General features: G+C 38.0%; 1 protein-coding gene across 2 annotated transcripts in view; it reads left to right on the forward strand.

Annotated features, from left to right (window-relative positions):
* Positions 1-14,049: 14,049 nt before the first annotated feature.
* The window catches only part of LOC126163148 (hexosaminidase D-like), a 195,068-nt gene continuing 191,955 nt past the window's right edge, over positions 14,050-17,162 (forward strand). For both annotated transcript variants that reach the window (XM_049920077.1, XM_049920078.1), the window contains exons 1-3: positions 14,050-14,205; positions 14,281-14,335; positions 14,418-14,633. In XM_049920077.1, coding sequence (XP_049776034.1) covers positions 14,177-14,205; positions 14,281-14,335; positions 14,418-14,633 — 300 coding nt within the window. In that variant the 5' untranslated portion in view covers positions 14,050-14,176. The remainder of the gene's footprint in view (positions 14,206-14,280; positions 14,336-14,417; positions 14,634-17,162) is intronic.

Raw genomic sequence — 17,162 nt, forward strand, 5'->3', positions numbered from 1 at the left:
ACAAAATGACATCAGATAGTAGCAGACCTCACAACTAGTATAGTGTTTCTTCTAATTATAGAAACAGACATTGCACTATTTACATATTTTTTTACAGTATGTAATCACTACAATGCTTGTAAAACTCCTTACTGCATGCAATCAAATTACTTCAACTTAAGGTTTAGAAAGGAAACACTCCCTACAATCACTTTGTTACTTTCAAGTACACTTCACTAGGCAACTATACTTTCACTTGTTACATTTTACAAACACTTTGAACACTAGTGCATGACACTAAATATCTCAGGTGTACTCTTCTACTAATCGCTATATATGCCATGTTGTTGTTCTTGTGGTCTTCTGTCCAGAGACTGGTTCGATGCAGCTCTCCATGCTACCCTATCCTCTGCAAGCTTCTTCATCTCCCAGTACTTACTGCACCCTACATACTTCTGAATCTGCTTAGTGTATTCATCTCTTGGTCTCCCTCTACGATTTTTACCCTCCACGCTGCCCTCCAAAACTAAATTGGTGATCCCTTGATGCCTCAGAACGTGTCCTACCAACTGATCCCTTCTTCTACTCACGTTGTGCCACAAACTCCTCTTCTCCCCAATCCTATTCAATACCTCCTCATTAGTTATGTGATCTACCCATCTAATCTTCAGCATTCTTCTGTAGCACCACATTTCGAAAGCTTCTATTCTCTTCTTGTCCAAACTGTTTATCGTCCATGTTTCACTTCCATACATGGCTACACTCCATACAAATACTTTTAGAAACGACTTCCTGACACTTAAATCTATACTCGATGTTAACAAATTTCTCTTCTTCAGAAACGCTTTCCTTGCCATTGCCAGTCTACATTTTATACCCTCTCTACTTCGACCATCATCAGTTATTATGCCCCCCAAATAGCAAAACTCCTTTACTACTTTAAGTATCTCATTTCCTAATCTAATTCCCTCAGCATAACCCGACTTAATTCGACTACATTCCATTATCCTTGTTTTGCTTTTGTTGATGTTCATCTTATATCCTCCTTTCAAAACACTGTGCATTCCATTCAACTGCTCTTCCAAGTCCTTTGCTGTCTCTGACAGAATTACAATGTCATCGGCGAACCTCAAAGTTTTTATTTCTTCTCTATGGATTTTAATAACTACTCCGAATTTTTCTTGACAAGGCTTCTCCTTCTAATGATCTTTTAATGAACTTAATTTTTAATTCATTGCTTATACCAGATAGAAAACTATCATGGCAATTTTGTATAAAATCAACTTGATGAAAATGTTTGCCACCAGGGAAACATTTTAGTGGCATAGTAGGATAGCTTGGGTGTCCTACATTACAGAATATTTTTAGATAAGCCCCTTCTTGTAACTGTTGTACTTGTTTTTCGATAATGGTGACATCACTATGTACGTCTGACACTTTTGAGTGTGTTATCATGGCTATCTTCAGAACTTTTTCATCTGCATCTAAGGCCACACTGTCTTTTTTTCTTTTTTTCATTTAGTTTATTTATAGAAGTTACAGCTTGTTTACTAATGTTTCCAACAGCATCTTTCCATCTAACTTCAACAGCACCTATCTCAGATCTGAGATCCTTGTCTACTTCCCCTGTTTTTGTCCCTAATGATTCTATTTTGGACTCTGAAGACTCTATCTTCCCCTCTACTTTTATCACATGTTCATCTATAGCTTTCACTTGAGAACATACGCCAACTAAGTTTTTTTGAATATTTGAAATTTGAGCATTAAGCTCTACTCCAATGAGATTACATTCTGAGACTATTGATTTTTCAAGTTTTTCTGTGTTTTTTTAAGTTTTTCACTATTTTCTTTCATTGATGACATTTATGTAGTAAACATGTCTTGTAAATTTAACTGTTTCGTTTTCTCACTCAACATTGTTTCACTTACTTATGTTCTTGTTTCGTATGGTCTGGACTCAAATCTAACACGCTACTGTCTACAAATCCCGAGTATGCACTGATTCCATTTAATTTTTTAGGGTGACTATTGTCTAATACATCCTGAAATATGTCCTGTTCTGTTTAGTCCCCCTTAAACATCCCAACAACCACCACCTATGTCCTGTTTAAAGTCACTAGTTAAAGATGGTATTTTCGGCATATTTATTTCGTTGTTCTGATCACGATCCATCTTTTGTAAATTTGTTCATAAATTACCAGAGTAAGAAAAAAAGTTCACACAGCACTAAGAAAATACAAAAATAAATGTGTTAATTGGTACTTAGCTTATTATTGTTCTGGATTGGGTATGGGGTATCAACTTTGGTAATAATGCTTCAACCTTTTACAACCATGTATGTCAATAATGTTGCATTATTCCAAAACTTCACCACATGTACTATGTCAAATTATCAAATTATATTTGGTTTAAAATCATTCCACTTTGCGACACAGTTTTATGCTGTTTGGTCACATGAAACATAAACACTGTCAAAAATCCAAACGTACAAGTATCCAGGCCACAATGGCACCGCTTTAACGACCTCCTTTGTTACACACAGTGGTGACCATTAATTTTAATAAATGTTTGTTGTTGTGGTCTTCAGTCCAGAGACTGGTTTGATGCAGCTCTCCATGTTACTCTATCCTGTGCAAGCTGCTTCATCTCCCAGTACCTACTGCAACCTACATCCTTCTGAATCTGTTTAGTGTACTCATCCCTTCGTCTCCCTCTGCGATTTTTACCCTCCACGCTGCCCTCCAATACTAAATTGGTGATCCCTTGACGCCTCAGAACATGTCCTACCAACTGATCCCTTCTTCTAGTCAAGTTGTGCCACAAACTTCTCTTCTCCCCAATCCTATTCAATACCTCCTCATTAGTTATGTGGTCTACCCATCTAATCTTCAGCATTCTTCTGTAGCACCACATTTCGAAAGCTTCTATTCTCTTCTTGTCCAAACTATTTATCATCCATGTTTCATTTCCATACATGGCTACACTCCATACAAATACTTTCAGATTCGACTTCCTGACACTTAAATCTATACTCGATGTTAACAAATTTCTCTTCTCCAGAAACGCTTTCCTTGCCATAGCCAGTCTACACTTTATACCCTCTATACTTCGACCGTCATCAGTTATTATGCCCCCCAAACAGCGAAACTCCTTTACTACTTTAAGTGTCTCATATCCTAATCTTATTCCCACAGTATGACCCGATTTAATTCGACTACATTCCGTTATCCTCGTTTTGCTTTTGTTGATGTTCATCTAATATCCTCCTTTCAAGTCACTGTCCATTCCGTTCAGCTGCTCTTCCAGGTTCTTTGCTGTCTCTGACAGAATTACAATGTCATTGGTGAACCTCAAAGTTTTTATTTCTTCTCCATGGATTTTAAATCCTACTCCGAATTTTTCTTTTGTGTCCTTTACTACTTGCTCAGTATACAGATTGAATAACATTAGGGACAGGGTACAACCCTGTCTCTCTCCCTTCCCAACCACTGCTTCCCTTTCATGCCACTCGACTCTTATAACTGCTATCTGGTTTCTGTTAAATTTACAATAAATGTTTATGGAGTTAAAAATATCATTGGCCAGGTCTAACAGTAGTTTTAAAGAAAAAATACAGCATCTTGTTTCTTGAAGATCTCCTTAAATCCGTTGCTTGAATTTCTTCTGTCTGGAAGCCAGGTTCTCTTGTAGGTCTGGAAGCCCTATTGGTTGACGTATTTGTAGAATAATGTAGATGACGGAACTGATTCATACATAATTGTCACAATATGCAATACATTGGTGTGCAGTTCATATCGTTCCAAAGTAAGTCAGTAAAGATATATTCATACTAAAATTGAGACATAGAACATAGACTATTAAATCGGAAATAATTTATAAAAAATGAAAATCAGTGAACAGTAAAACAATTATGACAATATATATATCATATACAAAATATATCTTTTTGTAGTACAGTATTCTTCTGAAATTTGTTTATTTAATCACAGAGGTTAACTGTGTTAGCACAACATACTATACAGTCTCAGTTTAAACCATTTGAAATAAGATCGAAAAAAGAATAAAATTGTAAATTTGTGATTATATATGGTCCAAACTGTTTATTGAACAGTACAATGTAAGGTCACAGTACCGTCGCATCAGGGTGCATTCACACTGCCCATCACATCATGCCACGTCAGTTTGCTTAGCCCAGTATCAAATGGTGAAAATGAGGTCATATATGTACTGTAAAGAATCTTAACACAAGATACTTTCTCTTTGCAATTGGTTACCATAATGTAAAATGCAATTCCAATTTTCGTTCTCTTGAGTATCTACTCTGCAGATATTCATTGAATTTACTTTGTCCCAACTTTAGATTACCATTTTTTTCATGAGGAAATGACTGAGCAGGTCAAAGTAGCCCCAATGTGGGAAACATTGGCCTACTTTTTTAATGGTACCATGAGAATAAATGTAATGTACTTTATTTAATATCTTTTTAATTGATGGAACATGTCTTTGACAATACTAGAAAAATGTATTTGAAATTTTCTCTTTATCACTATCCTTCGTTTGCTGGCACATACAAAAATACAGGCAAAAATTGGATGAAAGGAACTCCAGCTTATGGTAGTTTTAAAAAATGGAGATCTCCATAATGTTAATACACAATAAAAGTAGAATACCCAAACTCTTAAACTGGGGTATACAATAGTTTCTAGTTTTATATTCTTTATGATTCTTATGTTTTTTTATACTTTGAAAACTCGCTTATATGCTGCCAAATGACCCCAAATATGACCCTATATTTAAGGTGGAAAAGAAAGCAACCTTAATAGGTACTTTTAATTGTTGTTTCACATGACATTCATATTTTAAATAACATTGTAGATGACGCTATTTATACAAACATCAAAAAAGTTTTGCATGACCCCACTTCTCAGAACTCCTGAAGATAATCGTTGACTGTAGATATTGTATCACACAGTCCCTTTGAGTGTTCAGAGATGTCACTAAACCCGCCCAAAGATGTAAACAACCATGCATGAGCATTGCCTATTAGACAGAGGGGGTCAGACAGCCGATCAGTTCCTGTCATTCCACCAGGAAGGAGGCACACGGCTCGTGTTGTCTGTAGTTCAACCATGCATAGACGGTCAATACCACGGTTCGATCGCGTCCGCATTGTTACTTTGTGCCAGGAAGGGCTCTCAACAAAAGCAGTGTCCATGTGTCTCAGAGTGAACGAAAGCAATGTTGCTCGGATATGGAGGAGATGCAGAGAAACAGGAACTGTCGATGACATGTCTCACTCAGGCCGCCCAAGGGCTACTTCTGCAGTGGATGACCGCTATCTACAGATTATAGCTCGGAGGAACCCTGACAGCAACGCCGCCCTGTGGAATATGCTTTTTGTGCAGCCACAGGAAGTCGTGATACGACTCAAACTGTGCACAATAGGCTGCATGATGCACAACTTCACTCCGAACAATCCATGGCGAGGTCCATCTTTGCAACCATGACACCATGCATGGCAGTACAGATGGGCCCAGCAACATGCCAAATCGACCGCTCAGGATAGGCATCACGTTCTCTTCACTGGTGAGTGTCACATATGCCTTCAACCAGACAATCGTCAGAGACGTGTTTGAAGGCAACCCAGTCAGGCTGAACGCCTTAGACACACTGTCCAGCGAGTGCAGCAAGGTGGAGGTTCCCTGCTGTTTTGGGGTGGCATTATGTGGAGCCGACGTACACCGCTGGTGGTCATGTAAGGCGCCGTAACAGCTGTGTGATATGTAAACGCCATCCTTCGACCGATAGTGAAACCATATCGGCAGCATATTGGGGAGGCATTCGTCTTCATGGACGAGAATTCGCGCCCCCATCGTGCACATCTTGTGAATGACTTCCTTCATGATAACGAGCATGCCTGGGATAGATTGAAAAGGGCTGTTTATGGATGACATGACCCCAACCACTCTGACGGATCTACGCCGAATCGCTGTTGAGGAGAGGAACAATCTGGACCAACAGTGCCTTGATGAACTTGTGGATAGTATGCCACAACGAATACAGGCATGCATCAATGCAAGAGGACGTATTACTGCGTATTAGAGGTACCATTGTGTACAGCAATCTCAACCACCACCTCTGTAGGTCTCGCTGAATGGTCGTACAACATGCAATGTGTGGTTTTCATGACCAATAAAAAGGGCGGAAATGATGTTTATGTTGATTTCTATTCCAGTTTTCTGTACAGGTTCCGGAACTCTCGGAACCGGAGTGATGGAAAACTTTTTTTGATGTGTGTATTTTCGGAGTTAATAAGTACACTCAGTCAGATAGCTAGACATACACTTAGATCTCAAACTGATGTGGTCGACACACAGTCAGTACATGTATAGCAAGCTATTAAAAGTGGTTTCATCATTCACAGATTAGGAACAATTGTAAGCGAAAAATAGCTAATCACATACTAAACTGCCGGCCGCGGTGGTCTAGCGGTTCAGGCGCTCAGTCCGGAACCGCACGACTGCTACGGTCGCAGGTTCGAATCCTGCCTCGGGCATGGATGTGTGTGATGTCATTAGGTTAGTTAGGTTTAAGTAGTTCTAAGTTCTAGGGGACTGATGACCACAGAAGTTGAGTCCCATAGTGCTCAGAGCCATTTGAACCATTTGACATACTAAACTTCCTTCTGTTAAAATTTTCTTCTTTGTATTAGTCTCTGTGGAAAGTATTTTGTATGCTAACAGTATTCCCCTGGCAAAAGGAAAGGAATATTTAATACATGGCTGTAACATATAGACCTGTCTTCTCGGTAATTTGCAAAATTATTTGTATTATCATTAGCACTAAAAAATTCATTATTCCAAAACTTTGGTGAATCATTATCACAAAGACGTGATGCATCTGGACATGGCCCTACATGTGGTAGTAATCAAGATTTGACTTTTACACTGGATAAATCTTATATTTTTAATTTCGCTGGGATGAAGATGTCAATGAACTATCTTTACCAGTGGTACAGATGCCTAAAAATATATATGAGAGTTTTGTATTATACAGCACTGCTAACAGAGAAGTTAAAAGGCCATTTAAAAATTTTGTGGTAATATCTTCCAAAAATTGTAGAGTCCATTTGTAGCTGCTACAAGTGTACTCTAAAATTTTTTAGAAGATTTTACTACAAAATTTACTAGAAGACCGTTTAACTACCCATAGATTAAACTGAGGTTGCCCATATAAATAAACTTACATGTAACAGAAAAGTGTTTATAAAATGTGGGTGTTGTTTGCTTGATTTAGAGAAACGACATTAAAGTAAGTTATGGGCACGGAGTAATAATTACACAAAAAAATGTGTATATAAATATATTTAAAGTAATCCCCATTGTGCCAGTAGCATACTGTATGATGTTGTATTATTTTTTAGAGAAAAGATTTAATATTGTTTTAGTACAGTCGCTAATTTGTTTAGTGCATGTGTGTAACTGAGGGATCAAAATTAGGAAACGTACACGGATTTTATAGCTAGGAATATACAATCACATTCCACTCGAAAATAGAGTTCCAAGTCAGCTATTCGTCTGTCGTAGCAGCCAGGCATGTACAGCAGATAGACATGTGATGCCGGTTGCTGGTCCGAAACGTAAACACAGGCAGGAGTTTTACTGGTGCGAGACACTCCCATGAGTTTCAGTAGCAATTGTGATACAAAAATTCGGAGAGTAGTATCTGAACTGAGAAACTAACAACGATAAAGTTAATGACAAATGCAAACTTCATAACGCGTGTTTTTAACCAAATTTATGAGTTAAAATGCTGAGATGTGAGTATTAGTTCAAACATCGACATTTATTTGCTAGCGAAAATATGTACAAACAAACACATCACATAGTATTTACAAGGGAATAAGCAGAACCTCTATATTTTATCCACTATAAGGTTTTTCTTACATAACTTATAATGTTATCAATAACTGAATTTTTTATTTCATTAGAGCTGACTTTTTCTCTTAAAATGTTATTCAATGAAAACTAGTTCGTCGTGTTATGTTCTTATTTATATAGCGTGTGAACATCAGCTCTCTTCTGTTACTGTAAAAACCTAGATAATTTTATCACTTTCAGGTATCTCACCCAGCTTGTGGAAGAACACCCAATGAAAAAAATGACCAAGTTCTCATGGAATATTTGCATTTTGCCACGAAAACAAAACACAGCAATAAAATAAAAGTTAAGAGGACTTACGAGTAGAAAATCGAGTACAGTAAGAGTAGTGAGCGCAGCGAAAATGGGTTGGCTTCCGATATTGGCAGACGACAAGATCTTCGGAATCCTTGCCGTGGCATGACGTGACGGTTCGTTGACAACCTACGTGAATGCTGCCATTGGAAATTCATTGTGGAATGTTTTGACGACACGTGACAACCGTATGGATTGGTCTTAACATGAGTGAGCACAGTGAAAAATAGGTTAACTTCCTATTGGAATTTGCGCAGCTGAATAAGTATTAAGGAGAAAAAAAGGACATCTTACTAATAACTATATTTGCACATTCAAGAACAAACAAAATTACAGCGAACACAACAGAATAATTAGCGCACACAAAGAGTGTTAGACAATGTCAAAGAGGTCTATTTTACACAGTGCACTTTGCGCCATCACACACGAAATATATTGTTCACACAATTCCAACACCCCTCCTTGAACTTATATTTTGTGTGTCGCTTCCACAAGATAAACCAAATAGTCCCACATTCTTCTCAAACTTCTCCCTTTCCAAGGGTTTGGTCAGAAGTACAGCCAACATGTCTTCTGTAGGCAGATAGTCCACGGCAATGTTCTGTCGCTCTACGTGGTCCTGAATGAAATGGTGCCGTATATCAATATGCTTTGTCCTAGCACTAGTAACATCATTTTTAGCTAGGTTTATGGCTCCCTTATTGTCACAGAAGATGGTTGTAGGTTCCTCAATTAAATTGAGTTCTATTTCACTTATTAATGTTCGTAGCCATAATGTTTCCTGTGTGGTGTAAGATAGTGCCATATACTCGGCCTCTACGGTGCTCAATGCAACAGTTTTTTGCTTTTGACAGGACCATGATGTGAGGCCCCCCATTAATTTAAAACAGCAGCCAGTGGTGGAGTATCTGTCTCCCAATTCACTCCCCCAGTCCGCATCGCTATATCCCTCTAGTTTTGCGTTACCATCTCTATGGTATTTTAACTCATAGTTTGAAGTTCCTCTTAGGTATCGGAATATCCTCTTTACAGCTTTCCAGTGCTTTTCCTTGGGGTCTCTGCAATATCTGCTCACTGCATTGGTGGCAAAAGCAATGTCGGGTCGTGACGTTTGAGACAAATATAAGAGACTCCCTGCTACTTCTAAATAAGGAACATTCTTGTCACATTCCACATCAGTCTCATTTACACTTAACTTCACTCCAACTTCCATTGGAGTACTTATGGGTTTCCAATCACTCATGCCAAATTTCTTTAATATTTTTTCCGTGTATGATAATTGACTTATGCTCAATTCTTGTCTTTCTTCATCCTTAGTAATCTGCATACCTAAATAGCGTTTGACATCTCCCAAATCATGCACCTTAAACTTGGTTTGCAGCTGTTTCTTGAAAATTCTCATTTGGCCTTCACTTTCAGTCAGGATAAAGAAATCGTCCACCCATATCGCCATTATTATTATTTCTTCTTTTCTCCCTTTATAGTAAATGCTGGGATCTGCCTTGGATTGCTTCATATTCATATTTATTAGAGTTTCATGTAGACATTGATTCCAGCAACGTTCACTTTGTTTAAGTCCATAAATACTTTTTCTCAAACGCCAAATCTTTTTACTTTCTGACCTGGTTTTTATGGCTTCCCTTGGTGGAATGACATATATCTCCTCCTCCAATTTCCCATTTAAATATGCCGTTTTAACATCCATATGATGAATTATTAAATTTCGTTTTACTGCCAAGGCTAAAAGATATGTCAATGATGCATACTTGACTACAGGTGAAAAAGTTTCTTCGTAATCTACCCCTTGTTTTTGTGAATATCCTTTTACCACAAGTCTTGCTTTGTATTTTGGTGATGAGCTTTCAGGGTTCAAATTGAATACCCATCTTGCCTGCAGTGGTTTCTTATCTCCTGGCATATCTACCCATTCAAAGGTTTCGTTCTGATATAAAGGTTCTAATTCTCTCTTCATCGCTTCTTTACATTCTTGAGAGTTTGGGCCACTCATTGCTTCTTCTGCTGTTCTTGGCTCATCATTAAAAGACTGTACTGTATACATCTCAAAATCCGGATATTCCTTCGGTTTTGGTACACGAGAAGAACGCCTTACATTGTTTTCTTCATGTTTTTCATCCTCTAACTCACTGTCATCATAAATAGTATCCATTTGTCCTTCGCTGTCGTCTCCCTCTTCTTTACTTCCTATTTCCTCACACAAGGTTTCACCTTCTGAACTAGGTGCAGTTGGCTTAGTGGTTTTGCTCTCTTTTGAGTCCTTTCTATTTTCAAAGAATATTACATCTCTACTTGTGACAATCTTTTTAGTCAGTGGATGCATTAATCGGTAGCCCTTTGAATTTTCATAATAGCCTACAAAAATATACTTTTTAGCTTTCGGATCCCATTTTCCTCTTAGCTGTTTTGGAATATGTGCCATTGCATCACACCCAAAAACCCTTATATTGCTTAGATCAGGTTTCTTTCCTACCCATATCTCATAAGGGGTTCTATTCTTTAATGCTTTTGTAGATGATCTATTGTTCAAATATACAGCTGTTGACACTGCTTCTGCCCAAAAATCTTTGGATAATTCAGCATCACTCATCATGCTCCTTGCTTTCTCAACAATGGTCCTATTGGCCCTCTCAGCAACGCCATTTTGAGATGGGCTGTACCTTATGGTAGTTTGATGCCTGATTCCCTTTTCTGCCAGAAGTTTCTTCAATTTCTGGTTAATATATTCTCTCCCATTATCAGGCCTGATGATCTTGATCTTCTTTCCTGTCCATCTTTCAACCATATTGCAATATTCCTCAAAGATATCTCTCACTTGGTCTTTAGAACTAAGAAAATAAACATGAGTATATCTTGAGCAATCATCAATAAACGTAAGAAAATAATTACTCCCACCTATGGATTCACACCCCATCGGGCCACATACATCTGTGTGGATTAACTGTAAGATTTCTGTGGATTTACTCTTACTAGTCTTGAAGGGTAACCTTGCTTGTTTTCCCTTTATACATGTCTCACAAGGATCCTTGGACACACTAAAATTCTGTATTCCCTTTACCATATCCTTTATTATAGACATACTCTTCCTATTTAGATGTCCAAGCCGCCGGTTCCATAAAAAACCTTCTGCTGAATATACTGAATCACTAACATTTTTATGTTTACTGTCAATGGTATCCAACTTAAAAATACCCCTTTCGTTACTTGCTGTAGCTATAACTTCACCACTTTCACTGATTACTCTTGCACCCTGCATGTCAAACGTGACTGTATTTCCTTTCTTGACAATTTCCCCTACAGACAGCAGGTTAGTTGCCACATTTTTCACATAATGAACATTGTGTGCTGTAACCATATCTGATTCACCATTTACACTTACATGTAGATCTAGTTTCCCAGCCAGGTGACACTGAAGCTTGTTGCCATCAACAGTAGATATTCCCATATGAGTCTTATCTTTGATGTCATAAAGAAGTGATTTATCTTTAACAATGTGCACAGATGCACGTGAGTCTAAAATCCATTCCATATCACGATTGCTCATCCCACCAAAAGAATAAAAACATGAGAGTGCCTTACCTTTGTTATTGGTCCTTCTCTCTGGGCTATCAGTAACATACCTCTTTTGCTGAGTGTCTGATCTTGGGCTTACTTTTTCTTTGCACTGAGACGCAATATGTCCCATCTTCTGACATTTATAGCACCTCACCGGTTTCTTCTTTTTGTTTTTAGAGTAGAGAGCAGACGCACCTTCCTTCTCCAATGTACAACAGCTTGGAGCACTCTTTACGTTCTGCAGGATTTTCACCTTAACACTGTCGTCTGTGATTGGTACACCCGAGCTTTCAAGTCCCATAATCATAGGTACATACCTTTCGGGCAGTCCTGCCAACAGCAATGTTCCTATCCATTCGTCAGTGATCTCGAATCCGATGTTTCTCAGTCGGTTCGACGTGGTTATTATTTTGTTAACGTATTCGTCTACACTCTTACATTTGTCCAGACGAGTGGTAATTAACTCGCGTAATAATCCTACTTTTCTCGTAAGACCACCATCCTCGAATGCACTTCGTAAATTGTCCCAGACTTCTTTCGCTGTAGCAGCTTTTTCAACGTGAACATAATTGACCGGATCAATCAGTAATATAAATTTTGATTTTGCTTTCCTATCCTTACTTGACATTGTCCCATCTACCACGTCCCATAGGTCGTCTAAACGTAAATACGCTTCTACTGCGAACTTCCAGGTCGCATAGTTTTCGCGACCTATAAGTCTTTCAATCTGTGGAATTTGTGCCGCACTCATTCTTAACGGAAACTTGCTTTTTATTGCCGTAAAGAACACCGAAAAATAATGCGGAAAAAAATTGCGATCGTCTTGTAAGGATAACTCGCACTTCACGTAAATTGGAACTTTTCCAATACTTTCTCCTTACTATTTTATTGATATACTTATTCCAAATGCACGCTGGGCCCATAACCTATTGGAATTTGCGGAGCTGAATAAGTATTAAGGAGAAAAAAGGACATCTTACTAACTATATTTGCACATTCAAGAACAAACAAAATTACAGCGAACACAACAGAATAATTAGCGCACACAAAGAGTGTTAGACAATGTCAAAGAGGTCTATTTTACACAGTGCACTTTGCGCCATCACACACGAAATATACAGGGTGATTCAAAAAGAATACCACAACTTTAGGAATTTAAAACTCTGCAACGACAAAAGGCAGAGCTAAGCACTATCTGTCGGGAGCTATAAAGTTTCATTTAGTTGTACATTTGTTCGCTTGAGGCGCTGTTGACTAGGCGTCAGCGTCAGTTGATGCTAAGATGGCGACCGCTCAACAGAAAGCTTTTTGTGTTATTGAGTGCGGCAGAAGTGAATCGACGACAGTTGTTCAGTGTGCATTTCGAACGAAGTATGGTGTTAAACCTCCTGATAGGTGGTGATGGATCGGCCGCCAGGCAGCCCGTGACAGAGCACTTCATCACTGGCCTCCAAGAAGCCCTGATCTTACCCCCTGCGATTTTTTCTTATGGGGGTATGTTAAGGATATGATGGTATGGTGTTAAGGATATGGGGGTATGTTAAGGATATGGTGTTTCGGCCACCTCTCCCAGCCACCATTGATGATTTTAAACGAGAAATAACAGCAGCTATCCAAACTGTTACGCCTGATATGCTACAGAGAGTGTGGAACGAGTTGGAGTATCGGGTTGATATTGCTCGAGTGTCTGGAGGGGGCCATATTGAACATCTCTGAACTTGTTTTTGAGTGAAAAAAAACTTTTTAAATACTCTTTGTAATGATGTATAACAGAAGGTTATATTATGTTACTTTCATTAAATACACATTTTTAAAGTTGTGGTATTCTTTTTGAATCACCTTGTATTGTTCACACAATTCCAACACTTCCCTAGCAAACGACGAGACTATCTGAACCTTTTTCCAGAGAAACCTGACCGTGACGTGACGGTCCATTGACGACCTGTGTGAATGCCACCATTTGAAATGAATTGTCGAATGTCTTGGTGTGAAGTGGCATGATGTGACCGCCGATCTGAATTGTACTAATTAATTACAGTTGATTATAGTTACACAGAGATGAAGGGATTTGCGCAGGATAGACTAGCGTGCATAATTTCTTCAAGTCAACCTTAGAGCTGATGACAATAAAAGCAAAGCCGCTCCCTGATTTCCAGCTAAAGGTGAAGATGTAAGTTCTGATTTGCACAATCATTCGAGGTTTTCGATTTGCAGCTGTCACTTTTTGTTTTGTGTTGGTAATATCTTTGCGTATCTGTCATTGAACTCTTTGGCTTGCTATGTTTACAATTGGAAGTCTAAATCATAATATTATGATCCTGTTACGCAGATTAATATTTTGGAATGAATCCGTATATATAATTGGCTGAAAATGGGATCTGTCCCGCCGAAAAATGGAATCACTGACACTGGGATCTCACAGGTGAATCTACAATAATTGGCTGATTTAAGTAAAATTCGTATGTAAACAAAATTTGACACAGTTCTTTTCTTTCAGGCTCGTCCATCTAGATTTTAAGGGAGCACCTCCGAAAGTGACATATTTGGAACAGGTTAACAATTTTTCCTTTTCTCTAATGTTTTATTTTTGGTTTAAAAGGTACATGTTTCTAAATAGTCGAGTTCACATTTCAGTTGTTCCCGTTATTCCGTGAATGGGGCGCCACAGGTATTTTAATAGAATGGGAAGATACTTTCCCATATGTCCGAGACCTTATATCAATAGGTTCTAAAGGACCTTTGTCACAATCAGGAGCATACACCGTTGAAGAAGCAAGGCTTTTACTTCATCTTGCTGGTGATGCTGGGCTTGCCGTTGTACCACTGGTTCAGACATTCGGTCATCTTGAGGTATGAATTTTTCTGTAACTCGGTTTGGAACCGACTCTTTTATTAAGAGTTCTACCAGCACAATCTACTATACTTGTCTTCAAATCCCTACAGACTCAATAATTTTTATCTGCCTTGATCTCTGTAGATGAGGCGTTAGCTTGTGTTTATACAGTGGTCTGACAGGCCAAGCGAGGAATTTTATTTTATAAAAAGCAGTTATGAGATCTGCCTTGCTAAAACAGCCACCTCTTTCAAGACAAACTGTCTGGCGATTTAAGAATCACAGGTAAATATAGTTACTGTGAAGCTGCATGACAATCAGCATCTAAGTTGGATGTAATCACAAATATTTAAAAAATAAACCACTTTCAGTATTCCCTTATTTGTTGGGGGAGGCGTGAGAGTCTGAAATGTTTGTAGCATGCTGTTTGGTAAAGGACAAGCAACTTGTGAAAAACAATGGGACAGAGATGTTTCAATGGTCTTGATAGGAAAGATCTTGCAAAATCTCAAAGTGATAAATTTTGTTTTTCACACTGAGGTATGAAATCATTTTGGTTTTTCACCAGTGCAGCATCTGTTGTTGCCCTCTCATGAAAGGCTAGCTTTAAACTTGGTGAAGATGAAGGAACTAGGTGCACATTGTTACAGAAACGGATTTTAGGAAAATCATTTGTATTCAGCACAATTCTGCAAACTCATTACCATTGAGATCACAGTGACAAATTCTTCTCATGCCACAGCACATCTATAAGAAATATAATTCAGAATTAGTGTGTCTCTACCTAAATATGAACCTACATCTCCACTGATGGGCAAACATGAACTATAATTTCCAGAACCTGCAAATAACTATTTGTTTTCGTATGATGTAATTTGATGCATGTATCCATCCCTACAGATATCTGTTGACTACGAAACTTAATTAAAGCCTTCGATAGCACCAGTAGACTTTGACCAACAATGTTGTCAAATGGCAGACATAAACAACTTATCAAAATGAAATGTGTGTAACATGTGCACAATAATAAGAATTACAATTGTTCTGATGGAATCATATTCATTGGCCTTGCCAATTCACAACCAAAATTTCACCTTTCAACGTAATCTAGCCTTTCGAACTACACTACAGATCAATCTGTCGCAATAATTTACATTCCAAAAACTATATACATGTGACATGTATTGTCAGTATTCTGCTGTCTCTTGGTTTGCGCACATGTAACATCACATATCTCATCATCATTACATCACCGATCAAAGCAGACATCAGGTATCAGTAGATTCAATTGATCAGTAACTGTTGCTGCTACTACTACTGCTACTACTACTAACACTACTACTACTACTTTTACTACTACTACTACTACTGGTACAGCATAAGAACATGTTGAAATACGCTGAATTAAACAATATTATTCAGAAATTCCTATTAAGGCTTTGATAAAGTGCAATGAAAATTTGGTAATAGGAACAACACAAGCAGTATGTGTAGAAGAAATCAATACAGAAATTAATGCTGTTTAGACATCACATTGCATCAGTCAAGATGACATATGACACAGTAACTAACATCAGGGATAAACTATCCAAGCTTCTCAAGATATCTTAAAATGTTCCTATAGTTCAAGAATTGAACCAGGAACAGAGGTAAGTTAATAATGTAAACAATGACAGCTACTCTGTAAGTCATCCTGGACAAGGTATGTATCAAACCATTTGAGGGATGAAGAAAGGAAATGTACTTGGAGATTACTCATTACCGATAGCTGTGTTTCAAAACAACTTTTAATCGCTATTGCTATTCGGAATTTTATATCCTCTCTACTTCAGATGTTGTCAGTTATTTTATTGCACAAATAGCAAAACTCATTTTACTTTAGTTAATATTCATCTTGTGTCTTTGCATGTCCTATGCCATCTCGGACAGAATTAGAATGTCATCGAAGTTTTTATTTATTCTCCCTGAGCTATAATTCCCCTTTCCAAACTTCTCCTATGTTTGCTTTAGTGCTTTCTAATGTACAGATTGAATAACATAGGATGTAGGCTAGAACCCTGTTTCACTACCTTCACAACTGTAGCTTCCCTTTCATGTCCTTTAGCTTTTGTAACTACAGTCTGGTTTCTGTATAAGTTGTAGATGACCTTTTGCTCCCTACATTATGTCCCTGCTACCTTCAAAATTTAAAAGAACTTATTCGAATCAACATTATTGAAAGCTTTCTCTAAATAAATAAATGCTGTAAATGTAGGTTTGCCTTCCTTAGCCTATCTTATATGTTGTAGGTTTAGCATTACCTTGCATGTTCCTATATTTCTCTAGCTAGCACTCCCTTTCTTGGGGTTGGTGTTAAAATTGTTATATCCTACGTACCAGGTGGAACAGTTTTCTCATGATTGGTTCTCCCAATATTATTAATAATTCTAAAGGAATGTCATCTAGTGGCTAAATAGACTTACAGTGTAGGTGGCTCATGCATTGTATGCTGATGTAAGCAATTCATTGATGGTGGTCGTAGCCAATCAGGTGAGTGTATACACAGC

Source organism: Schistocerca cancellata, chromosome 2 (genome assembly GCF_023864275.1).
Source record: "Schistocerca cancellata isolate TAMUIC-IGC-003103 chromosome 2, iqSchCanc2.1, whole genome shotgun sequence".
In the NCBI taxonomy this organism is placed as follows: Eukaryota; Metazoa; Arthropoda; class Insecta; order Orthoptera; family Acrididae; genus Schistocerca; species Schistocerca cancellata.